At 30.0% G+C, this 12,702-nt stretch overlaps 1 protein-coding gene across 2 annotated transcripts; it reads right to left on the bottom strand.

Annotated features, from left to right (window-relative positions):
- Window positions 1-5,638: 5,638 nt before the first annotated feature.
- Window positions 5,639-11,588, bottom strand: LOC120360017 (E3 ubiquitin-protein ligase synoviolin B-like). Of its 2 annotated transcripts, none has more exons than XM_039459528.1 (8): window positions 11,234-11,588; window positions 11,026-11,118; window positions 10,780-10,950; window positions 10,384-10,674; window positions 9,436-9,650; window positions 8,586-8,806; window positions 7,169-7,580; window positions 5,639-6,707 (listed from the first exon to the last, which is right to left on the bottom strand). In XM_039459528.1, the coding sequence occupies exons 1-8, from the start codon at window positions 11,360-11,362 to the stop codon at window positions 6,398-6,400; spliced, it is 1,842 nt and encodes a 613-aa protein (XP_039315462.1). In that variant the 5' UTR covers window positions 11,363-11,588; the 3' UTR covers window positions 5,639-6,397. The 2 variants fall into 2 exon arrangements, with proteins under 2 accessions (XP_039315462.1, XP_039315463.1); XM_039459529.1 differs by having other exon boundaries at window positions 10,798-10,950; window positions 11,234-11,584.
- Between the last annotated feature and the right edge of the window lie 1,114 nt (window positions 11,589-12,702).

Raw genomic sequence — 12,702 nt, 5'->3', positions numbered from 1 at the left:
GAAAACTCGGAAAGTTCGACTGTGTGTTTGTCGAGCTCGAGTCGCGCACGACGATGGCGACAATCTCGAGAATCACACTGTCGGTAAAACGCCAAGTGTGCCGGCAAACGTGCCTTGTTTGTTGACTCGCGCGACTCTCCATCGCGACAGTGTGAGATTTTTTTCAGACGAGCGGTCTTGCTCACTTGTTCGCGCAACGATCGGTTTGCGTGCTGCTAAAATATGCGACGATATCTTCTCCGCGTGGATGATGCATTTTCTCCACAATTCGACGGGATTATTCGGTTTTTGACGTCACGTTCTAAGATGGCCGAGATGACTTCTCGCAAAGTGATGACTCGGAAATTAATAAATATTGAGTATTATATGCGCTCTCTCTCTCTCTCTCTCTTTGTGTGTGTTCGTGTGCTCCCGCGCATTATAATATTATCCAGAAAACAATGCGTATATGTTTATATACAGGGTGTCCTAAAATGTGTGATTCAAAATATTATAGAAGCTTTGGAAAAATTAAATGAAATAGTTTGTAAACTTTTATTTTAAACAATTTTTAAAATATAAGAACTTATAAAAGCGCAAACGGATGGGCCACTTCGCACGTGATGACGTAAACGTAAGCACTGGGTGTTTGTGTAGCCCGTGAGAACGAGTTGATACTTTTTACTTTTTTAATATTAAAATTAAATCAAACAAAAAATTTACCTTATTTCTAATCACTTTTGTTAAAATATTAATAAACTTATTGTAAGATAAGAACAATATTATTTTCTATCTTAAATTTGCAAGTCTACAAAATATTAAAACAAAAATTTTTAAATGCTCAAAATGCAAATAAAAAATTTGTATTTTTATTAAATTTATAAATACATCGAAATTTATACTTTTTTGCATTCACAATTTTTCATTAAGAAATTTTAACATAAATTTAAACTGAAAATTGTTCTTAAAATGTATGCGACTATATATGATTGGTTTGACATTATAAAATTACACTTGAAATTCAAACGTAACAATAGACTGGCTGTTTTCCTTTTAAGGAACACAAATTGACATAGATTGACATATTCGAGCATAATTTGCCACAATTAAATGCAACATGATATGTATAGTGTGTACTAACTTTAATACCTAAATTTTATAATATTTATTTTAAAAAGAAACAAAAATTATAAATTTTAATGTAAATTTATTTATAAAATATGTTATTTATAAAATATTTTTTAATAAAAAATACATTTTCTTAAAATCATGCATTTTTTGTGTTATTTAAATAACAAATATTTATTTTTAAGTATATAGCTATATTATTTTAAGTATATAATTTTGTATTATTACATTTTTTACATTTAAAAAATTTTGCAAATAAGTTAATAATATTATTAAACTTAAATTGCTTTTTTAGATTAAAAACATGAATTATCTAAAATATAAAAATAATCTAACAGCAAATTTTTTCTAGAACTGCAAAAAAAATACTTGATTAAAAATTATTTCTTCATTTTATTTACATAAATATAATATTTCAATTGAGAAATTTTTAACTTGACTGTAAGTAAATAAACTATTATTAGGACTCACTGAGTAAATAATTTTTTGGGTTAAGTAAATTTTTTTGTTTGAAGATACTAAATTTTTTCTGTCAATATATATAATATTTATCATTGTAATTTTTTTATTGTTAAATGTGATCAATAAAAAAACAATTCAAATCTTATATATATATATAATATATATATTCAAAGATTCAAACAAAATATTGGGAGGTGATATAATGCGTTCTAATATTGTTCAATCGATCCAAAATACTTTGACTCTCTTTCCGAGTAAAGTCGAAAAATGTCGATTGAGTTCAAAGTAAACCAAATTGTAAATGGAAAGTGACATGTGTCGATTTGTATGTCAAAAGTGTCGACTGTGTTCTTTAAAAGAGAAGCAACTTATGAATACTAGCTGGATATTGAAGATTTAATATACATACACAACAAAAATTGTCACAAATATGTTCAAAATATAAAAGTAACGATGAAAGTAACTGTTCGATACTTTAATGAAAAAATGTAACTACGTTACCGTTATGAGACAAGAACAGTAACACCATTTCTAATTCGTTACTAAAGAAAGTAATTATAACAGAAACAACGTTACAAGTTACTTCTCAACTCTGAATATTTTTGAAATTTAGCGAAAGTGAGAAGTGCAGTCTAGTGCAAGAATAGAAAGCAAACCGTACACTGAAAGTTTTTTATATTCAAATAAATATATCTTTGAACTTAGGAAATATATTTTAAATCAAAGAAACGATATTAAAATAAATATATTTACTTGAAGATAAAGAATTTTTTTGTATTGTAGAGATTACGATGGACAGTCACTAACATTACCGCACAAACAGACATGCGACTGTCGAAACATAGCTTGTGATCAGTTAGTTTTAAACTTTCATAAATGTATCTCAAAAACTATGATTAAAAATAAAAATTTGCAAATAACCATTTTACTTAATTTTTCAAGAACATATTCTTGCTCTATTTTGATTTGTAAATTTTGAAACATCCTGTACATTTATTGGATATGATTCGGAGTAAATTATTCTGCCTGATTTTTCTTCCAAACGATATCATATGATTCATATGATATCAAATGATTTTATTCGTAGAAAACGAGACGATAATTGGACTTTCGAATTAGTAATGCTACGGATTAACGATTCGATTTGATAACAGTTGAAAAATTGATTGCTCTCGTCGCTCGTGCCTCAATCGAATAACATCGTTACATCATCGCGATATCAATTAAAATTACAACTCGGTAGCTCAATAGCCGCTGTTTACATGTCGCGTTTTCCTCTATTTCTTCTGGCTCCTGCGCTCTTTTTGTAGGAAAAAAAAACACTATGAGCATGTATAAATACTTCAGACGTAGACAGACATAAAAAATTCATATTCGCGTGTTTCATGAAAAAAATTTCTAACATTTCTAATATAACGTATACTCGACACTGACGTATGTTATAAAAATACGACTGTTTTCCTCTTAATTCAAATATCAAATAATTGTTACTGGCCAAACCTAGACAGAATACACATTACTTATAAAAAATGTACAAACTTTGATTATTATGTTATACTTATAATAATTTATAATTTATATTACATAATTATGTTGTTTATAATTATTTGAATATTTTATAAAAATATTTACCAAAATGTTTCATATTTTGTGATCTTAGATTGATCATAAAAATATTTATAAAACATATACAAAATATTTAATTAAAAATAATTTTTGTTGTCCTAATAATAAATATTCATGAATATTTATCATAAATTATACCTGTCTAATTGAACAGTTACGGGAACAAGTTTTGTAAGGAACTAATAAAATATGCGGAACATATGGTTATTCGATGGAACAAGAGATTACGTGGGAAAATTAATTTATAAATGGATAATATTGATTTATTAAATATAAATGAATTATGTTAATTTATAAAATCACAACTGTTCGTCAGCGTCCAAATATCGACACTCGCGACGAACGGGTCGTCATATAGAATAGAATAGAAACAAACAGATCGATTGGTCCGATAAAGCAACACGAGTATGTACGAACGTGCTATTATCGGACGTTATCGGATGTTTCTCTAGGAAGTCACTTCTATGTGTTAACGGTGTTGCTCCGTGCTGCGAAACGGAGTGTGCGCATTTTCGAGACGTTAAAATGAGGTTATAAATATCTTTCGATTGATTAATAAAACTTAGCGGATACAGTAATGTTGGACGCCGTTGTCTTCCGTATCATGCGTCGTGCTGCTCCAATTATTTTAACCGCATTTTTATTATTAGACCGGATAGCCCTTTTCCACAGGTACATCAAACGTCACATTGACATTGACAAGTATGTCACATTGCGAGTGATTAGATGTCCATCATGTCCGTCCATATTAAATAGGGTCACTGTACATACTAGTCGCTGGACAATCGCTAGTAAATGACTGTTTGAGAAATGTATTAAAATAATAAGACTTCAAAATAATAAATTGCAAATTATTTGATATTTTTTTAGATTTAATCTTCATAAAAATTTGATTAAAATATCACTTTTTATTTGAAAATGTAATTATATTAACTCTTGCGGTACAATAATATAAAAAAGTTACATCATTGACTTAAAAATGGATATCTCGCGTATATTTTTCATTTATTTAAAGTAATAAAAAAATTTTTTTTAATTCATGAACATTCAAGTTTCAAGAACAACTGTCTGTACTTTATTTTGGGAAAAAAAAAAAAAATGTAGTATATTTAATCTTTGCTGAAGACTAATTACAAATTGGAGTAAAAGTTATGTGAATTAAAACTTAAAAAACTTTTTATAATAAGTGCATATAAAAAATAATTAAAATCTTCTAATTTAGGTATGAAGCTTTAAGAAAAGTATAGAAACTCCAATCATATACAATCTGATATGACATATCAGAAACAATAAGCAATAAGAAAATTTCATGAATTTATTTTTTTCATAACTCTCTTGTAAGGATCTAAAACTTTCTTTATCAAACATAATCAGCCTTGTTGATTAGATATTACAGTACTTGGCTATCTTGTACAAAGTTTCTTTTAGTTGTGATATTTGTAGACAATAGAAAATTAAGTGAATAAATTAGTATATGTCTTTAATTTCATTATGAAATTTAATAAAAGAATTTTATGTTGAGAAATATTTCCTAATTATATAAAATATCTAACGTTTTTATATTGCAGAAAAATCAATATTTTTTCATATTACATACATTAATATATTAAATTTATGTGGCATAATGGATATTGATACATACAAGTAAATCTGTATATGACTTTAGAATACTTTTATCTAGTCTAAAGAAAATTTTTACTGCTTAGTCTTAAAATTTTCAGAAAAAGCCGATTGTAACGAAATATGGGAGATCTATTAGGCTTTAAGACATAGAGCCATCTGTAGAAATTACACGACAAATGGGAAATTTAACTTTTTCATTATTGAGGAAAGATTTATAAAATATGGTCCAGAAAGTAATAAATAAAATATCCATTAGAAAGTGTTTCTTTTGACAATGAATTACTTTTTTAATAATATCCGTTCGTTGCTATTAATAATTTAAAAAAATTAAACTCAAATATTTATACACTATCTAAAATTGTATAACATTAAAGCAACTTGCATAGATTAATCGAATTATAAATAATTTTATTTGAAGAGATCATTAAAATTTTATTTTAAATATAATTAAGCTTATTTAAAAAATTTTTCTTTTAAAGGAAAATTTACTTGTTTATATGGAATCAATTATAACCTTTTTCTTCGAATAACTACCAAATAGTTTTTTTAATAGGAAGGAATTTGGTATCCAAAGTTAGAAACATTCAATTTGCATTAATAGCGTTAATAAGAATATTTATGTATTAGTAGAAGAGAACAATACAAAATAATTTATGCAAATTGAGCTAAAGTTTATGTTTTTACATCTTTTCTTATGTATATTCTTTTTTTCTGCATTTTTTAATTCTAAAATAAATATCTAGAATATATAATTTTATATTTTAACTATGTACTCTAAAAAAGAGAAGAAACATATTAGTAAATAAATTATATATGTTAATTATCAGAAATTCTTGTACTTGTTCAAGGTAAATCAATGTTGGTATGTTGTCTTGTTTTACAAAAGAATGAGACAAACACACACATGTAGCATATTTACATGATAATATAATTATAAATGTACATAAGAAATTTTCATATATTAAAGCTTAGGGATAAAGGTACTCAATACATTTTTATGCAAAGAATATCAAATTAATTTTTAAAGTTTCACATAGTTTCACAAGAAATTGCACGGCTCGTCAGTTTTCGTCGGCTTTTGTCGTACTCTCGCACGGCTGTAAAGATTACGTAGAGAAGCAAGAAAATTTGTAATTATATACAAGTAAACATGTTTGTAAATCTGGAAATTATTACGTCAATGGAATTAATTTCTTGCACTCCGTATTCTGATAATTTACAAAAAGAAAGAAAAAAATCATTACTATAAAATCATTTTTCATATGATTATGATTTGTTGGTAATATACCCTCAGTTTTTGTAATTTGAGTCTCAAGCTTTCAGTCTCGGTTATTAAAATTCTGGATTTGATAATCGCTAGAGATCTCTTTACAAATAGTTCTATCTGTGCTCTTAAAACCTATTAATTAATCACTGATTGAATGAAATCTCATTCAACAAGGCTGTCTCTCGTATCGATTAGAAAATCCAAACTTTAGCTTTTACAGTCCTCAATTATTAACCGCTCACATTAATTGAGGCCGATAATAAACCAAGTTTAAAAACTATTATGTTACATAAGTTATCACACAAGTTTTGTTTATTCTGTTGGTGGTGAAAATTTTTGTAACCTACGTCTGCGCAGCATTTCCTGTTCGCTCGAAGATTCAGTCCTAGATAAATCTACAGTATCATTACTTGTTGACGCATCCTCTTTCGATATACTCGGAGCAGAAGTATTTTCCTTCGACGGAGTAGTCGGAGTAGGAGCGTTCTCTACTTTGACTTGAGAACTATCGTTACCAACTCCAGCATTCGTGTTTGTTGTACCGCTTGGCCCTGGTTTTGCCATTGTGGACATATCTGATGTACTGTCGATATTGCTTGCAGAATTATTGTTCACAGGAATGCTATAATTTTAAGTGATATGTGTTTTACACGCAAATATTACAGATATGCAAGGTGTGCAGAAAGGTCGGGGTCAAGCTTCTATAACTGTTAATAATGAAGTTGAGTAGGTGAAAAAGGTTTATATAAACTTAAGGCCGAATGCTTTATGAATAATTGAAAACATTCGAAGATTTTTATCAATTGTTATAATTATAATAAATTCGAAAGATATTCGAGAGTTCAATAGTCACTGAATAGAAGCCTATATTCTTGTAGAAGAAAGAATTTTCAAACGTTATAATTATTAATCAATAAAATTTAATATTTATAACTTCTAGTTGCAAAGCAGTAATAAAGTATTCTCGTAATCTAGTAATAAAGCATTTTCGGAAATAAGTTTATATAAACTTTTTACATTGTATAAATTTAGACTCGACTTTTCCGGACATCTTGTATATTATTTATAGAATATTTTACTCACTTAGCGGTAGCAGCTGCTGTTTGATATTGATTCATCATCGCATTGGCTGCATCTAACAAAAGCTGAATCCTTTGCAACGTTTGTATCCTGGCTTCAACAGCTTGCCGCAAATTACCTTCCATCGCTCTGAGTTCTTCTTCGCTCAATTCAATTAAATTCGGTGGCGGTACGGGAATAGGTGGCAATGGTACTACAGGAAATAGCGGTGGGAAAAGCGGAATATTTCCGGTAGGGGGTACCGGATTTTGAGGCGGGGTAGTACTTCCAGCATTATTTTGAGGTTGATGCTGTTGCTGTTGTTGCGGTTGTTGCTGCTGTTGCTGTTGTTGCTGCTGCTGTTGCTGTTGTTGTTGTGGCGGCATACCTGGAGCGGGTAATCCAGCCCAAAATACTGGGAAATGAAAGGGTGGTCCTACATTAAATAAAAAAATTGATTAAAAATAGACAACATTTACTTCATGTGTAAAATTTATGAAGCTTGTGTTTACCTAAAACTTTTTGTATGGTTTATCTTTTCTGTTTTTCTTTTCTAATTGAGAAAAGATGAAATATACAAAAAGTTCAGTTAAAGAGAACAGACTTGTTTACAAGGTTGGAATGTTACTTTATAAAAGTAATTTATTATTATTACTTTTTTTTTAGAAGTAACTTTTTACAATTACTTAGAAAGTAATAATTAACTAGTTTTTTTCATTGCTTTTTGTAATACTAAAAAATAAGATATTAACTGTTAAAACTACATTATTTAATAATCAAATTAAATATAATAATCAATACTAAAACTTACAACTTCAAACTAATCTCTATAACAAGCTTTTTATATTAAATGTATCTAATAATTCTTCTAGTTCTTTACATTAATATCTTTATTTTTTTAGTATAATACTCATCTTCATAGAAATTAAAATTGTAATTCATAAACGCAAATTGTATAAAAAAATTTTTTAATTTTTGAACACCTTAATATTATTACAAGAATGTATTCTAGTATTCATTGTCAATATAAAAAATCTATAGTACATGTTACATATGCACTGTACAATTTCAGAAACAATACTAACAATGACTATCAGAGAAAATACGATAAAATAAAAAGTAAACAGTATTTTTCAATATGTAAAAAGTGTATAATCAATATCAAAATAAATGAAACTTATAATTGCATTTATTGCATATAATATGCAATTTTAGCACGCTAATTACCATATGTATTTGCACTGAAAAGATGCATGAATTGAAAAGATTTAAACATAACAGGAAATTAAAATAATGATAAAAATAACAGCTGGATTCATTATTATTAAAACAGAACAAATAATGACTGTTTAAACCAAATAACGATAATAAAAGCGTTATTTTTTAAGTAATGTGTTTTTTCCAACCCTGCCTATTTATGAAAAGTAACACAAAATCGTACCAATAGGGTTGACACCAGGTACTTGTGGAGGTTGCGGAGGTATCTGCGGTACAGGCTGAGGAGGATTTTGCAGTCTAGGTGGTGCATTGTTTGGCGTAGGCCTCAAAATATTTAACCGACACGTTGGGCATGTCTGTTGACGTTGAAACCAGGAACGTAAACATGCGGTATGAAAGATGTGATTACATGGCAATTTTTTACTGGCTGTAACCATCTCCTCTCTGCAAGTATAATGCATTAGACATAGCCTTAGTATTCACTTGTGACGTAAATATTAAACGACTATTATTGTATATATTATTGATTTTTTGCACTGGCATAAAATCAATATTTAACAAGAAATATTTTAAAATAACTCTTATTTGGATAGGCATGCAAACGTTTTGATGCTATATTTTATATGTTTTTATCTGATTGACTGGTCACTGTAACTACAACTATATACACTAGTTATACACAAGGACCCCTTAAAGGACCACATTATCTTATTTGCTTTCATATAAGATATGACATTATGGTATTTGGAATACAAATTTTTTCTTTTTTTAATTGAATATATTTTATGTTTAAATAAGATAAAATTCGAAAATTATTAATTTTTAAACAAACAATGAATTTATTTATCCAATAAATTAAAATAAATATTTTAAAAAATGTTACAATCAAATTATAAAACAATAATTTTAAAAGAAATCAAAAGAAGTGCCATTTTTCAGTTAGAATGGATTTTGATGATTAATATTTTTATATCAATGATCAAACCTATTCTTCAATTATATAAAGTGCATGCTGATAATAGATGTTGGACTTAAAACGCAATCATAATAATTTTATTCATTGCAACACTCACCGACATATAATGCAAACATTATCAGCAGCAGCCAATTCCTCAGCTGTTGCATCTGGATACAGAGTGTTCATATTCCTGATAGCTCGTCGAGACATTACAATATCATGAAATGCTTTCTTGAAGTCTCGCATTGTATAATACATAGGACGCAGTGCAAATAAGGGCAATGTAAACAACTTTATCATTAAGGTCACAAAGGCAACATAAAGGAAAACCTGGAAGAAAATGTTAATTTGATAAAGATACAAGCACACATATATCTCATACAACGCAGAATACTGTAGCAATACTGCAGGACATTGCTGCAATATTTAGCATTAATGGAATATTCTGTTTTCATTTTATGAGTATAAAAAATTCAAGTACAATTAAAAGCTAATTAATGATAATACAGCATGGGTAATAGTGCGCAAAACAAATTAATTGGTCATTAACAAATCATATACATTTATAAGAAAATCATATCATCTCTTTTGATATCACATATGATGGATGAAGCTGCCACTTCGGTCTTGACAATCCATTAGTAACTCACGCTTTGCACCGACGATGGCTAGATAATTACTTCGAATTTTGTTATTTGGTACGCTAAGGATGACTTCAAAGTGAGTCAAAACGTTCAATTAATTTTATGAATAAAATTTTGTTAATAACCAATTAATTTGTTTTGAGCACTATGACTCTAGTTTCATTAGTCTTTAATTGTACTTTTATTTTTGTTTAAATCTTGAGCGTTTTTTGCTTAAATTGTTATAAAAAATTCTTCAATAAGTTACATATATCTTAACATTTCTAAAAGATATATTATTTAAAATAATTGTATATAAATATTGTAATTAATTACAGTGTGTAGTTTTTTACAATTAGTTTTTAAAAAAAATTTGAGACAAAATTATCAAATTATGTGTAGTGTTAACTTAGATACAAGATTTTTTTTGTATAAATTACCTTTAATACGCCAATAATCAGTTCTGTATACAACAGGAACACTGGTTTGTTATCCCATGGAGTTTCACTTTGCAGATCAATAGTATGCAAGATATATTTTACAGTGATATTAAAGACAACAGTCAGCAAAATCGCGTACTCAAAGCCAAACACAAGTTGTACAGAGGGGCCTTTAGTGGCTGTCGTATTATAGGCATAATTGATCATGGTGAGATTGATAGCAAACAAAAGACTCAGTAAAGTAGCGACTCTGAGATGGAACAACCATGTTATTACTGGGCTTCTTTCCATCTAAAAGATAACAGACCATTAAGTAACTGTACACAAATGTCAATAACAATCAGCAGATAGAGAAAATGAACAGATATGTCACATTATACTCTGATCAAACCTCACCACATGGATAAAACTCACATAATCGACGCGGTCCTCTGCAAGCCAGTGAAACGACTTTAGGAACAAGAGGAGAGTAAATAACGCTATGAATTTAGGACTGAAGTCGTCCCTGAACACTGTAAACGCTAAGCAAGTCTCCGTCACGGCATACCAGACTTTTTCCACCAGATGCTGCAAACAACAGAGCAACATTACGAGTAATCCGACGACGATGGAGAAGCGCGGAGAGAGGAGGGGCTCGCTCACCTCAAGCTCGGCAGCACGCAGGGTGCCGAAAAAGATTTTTCGCAGGAAGGCGTTTATCATGAATGCAAGAATGAATCCTTGCGTGTAGATCACCTGAGCACAAAACAATACATATGTGATACGGTAACGGAGCGTACACATTCGTGTCGCGCAGCTTATCAAATTAACGTTTAAACGCAAAAGAAAAAAAAAACAAAGCTCAACTCACTGTCATGCTCGGATTGGATTTAGTTATGTGAACGACAGTCGGATAGAACTGTTTTCTCTGATAGTACGCATTGCCGATAACGACGCAAGTTAGCGCGGTGCTGATCAGCATGATCCCGGCCTCCCTCATTTTCGTGCCGGGCGCCTTCTCGTACAGCCCGAACGTTCACTGCGTTTCCCAGGTGGAGAAATCGCTGACACTTGCGTCTTCGCACGGAAAATTTTATCGGATCGCACGTTTTCGACGATCCCGTGCACCACCTCAGCGAACTGTCTGTGTATGTACAAACGGAGTGTGGATGAACACGTATCGTCGCACGTACGCGCGCGCGCACGCATACAACGCTACTCGCCGTGAGTCGGTTCGGTATCAACGCGTGGCGCTGATATCGTGACGATATCGGTAATCGCGGTAATCTTCGAACCGCGTATACGAAACGACTTTTTTTACGAACAGCGCGTATGTACCTCCGTGCTTCTTTTCTCTCTTTTTTTTTTACGAGCACGTTTTGACAAGGCAAACAGATATCGTGATTTATTATTAATCGCGATTGTTGCGTCATCAGGCAAGACGCGAAGTGTCAACCAGTAATGTTGTGACAGCTGTGAAAGACAGGCGGTGCCACGTGATTGGTCACACGTACGATCATGCTACGACCGTTGACCACGTGGATCGCGATGATTTTTCGCTTTCATTAGAGAGAGAGAGCAACATTGTAACAAGCAGTGGTGTAGCCAAGGGGGAGGGCTGTTGGGGCTGCAGCTCTCCCCCCGAAATTCTTAATAATTTCAATTTAGTTTAATTTTAATATTTAAAAAAATATGATTTTTTTAAACGTTTAAATTATTGCCAAAAATTTAGCACCTGTTTTCTATAAAAAAGTTGACCGTTTCTAGTAACAAAATAAATCTGCAAAAATAGAAATACGAGGAACAGTTAACATGCAAGGCGAGAGCTTCGTCGTTGGCTCTGGGTCACGCAAAGTGTAATTTTACCGTATAGATGTGCCTAATTAATATTAATTATAGTGATAATTGTAACCAATTAAAGGTACAGCCTCCCTCCCGAAACTTCTTCCTAGTTACGCCACTGGTAACAAGTGACGTCATTGATATTTAAAAGGGAGCGGGTGCAATACACAGAGTTAAAGAGAAAAACAAACTAATATTGATATCAAGACTAATATTGTACTTAATATTAACATATATATAAGTTAAATTAAAATCACGTAAATTATGAAAAATATAAATCATTTTTATGGATACTAATAATAAAATTAAGAATGTATCACATACTTCTTGATCGCTGAAAACCGCAGATAAAATTTGAAAAATCAGATTTGAAGATCAGATTGGAATTCAGGGACACTATTTAAATTTTCAGAAATAATAACAAGAATTAAAATTAACCTTTTATTTTATTAATTAAAATTGAGCTTTTTTCTCCTTTAATAATTTTTTTTTAATTTT

The sequence above is a fragment of the Solenopsis invicta genome, unplaced genomic scaffold, assembly GCF_016802725.1.
Source record: "Solenopsis invicta isolate M01_SB unplaced genomic scaffold, UNIL_Sinv_3.0 scaffold_67, whole genome shotgun sequence".
NCBI lineage: Eukaryota > Metazoa > Arthropoda > Insecta > Hymenoptera > Formicidae > Solenopsis > Solenopsis invicta.
Note: the sequence above shows the minus strand (reverse complement) of the source record. Positions and strands in the feature narration are given on the sequence as shown.

Bases quoted from the DNA above. Each gene is read 5' to 3' on its own strand.
- LOC120360017 (XM_039459528.1), bottom strand. From the start codon at position 11,362: ATGAGGGAGGCCGGGATCATGCTGATCAGCACCGCGCTAACTTGCGTC. The intron at 11,119-11,233 runs GTGAGTTGAGCT...TTTTGTGCTCAG, and splicing joins AATCCAATCCGAGCATGACA to GTGATCTACACGCAAGGATT. The intron at 10,675-10,779 runs GTGAGGTTTGAT...GTTATCTTTTAG, and splicing joins ATGTGAGTTTTATCCATGTG to ATGGAAAGAAGCCCAGTAAT.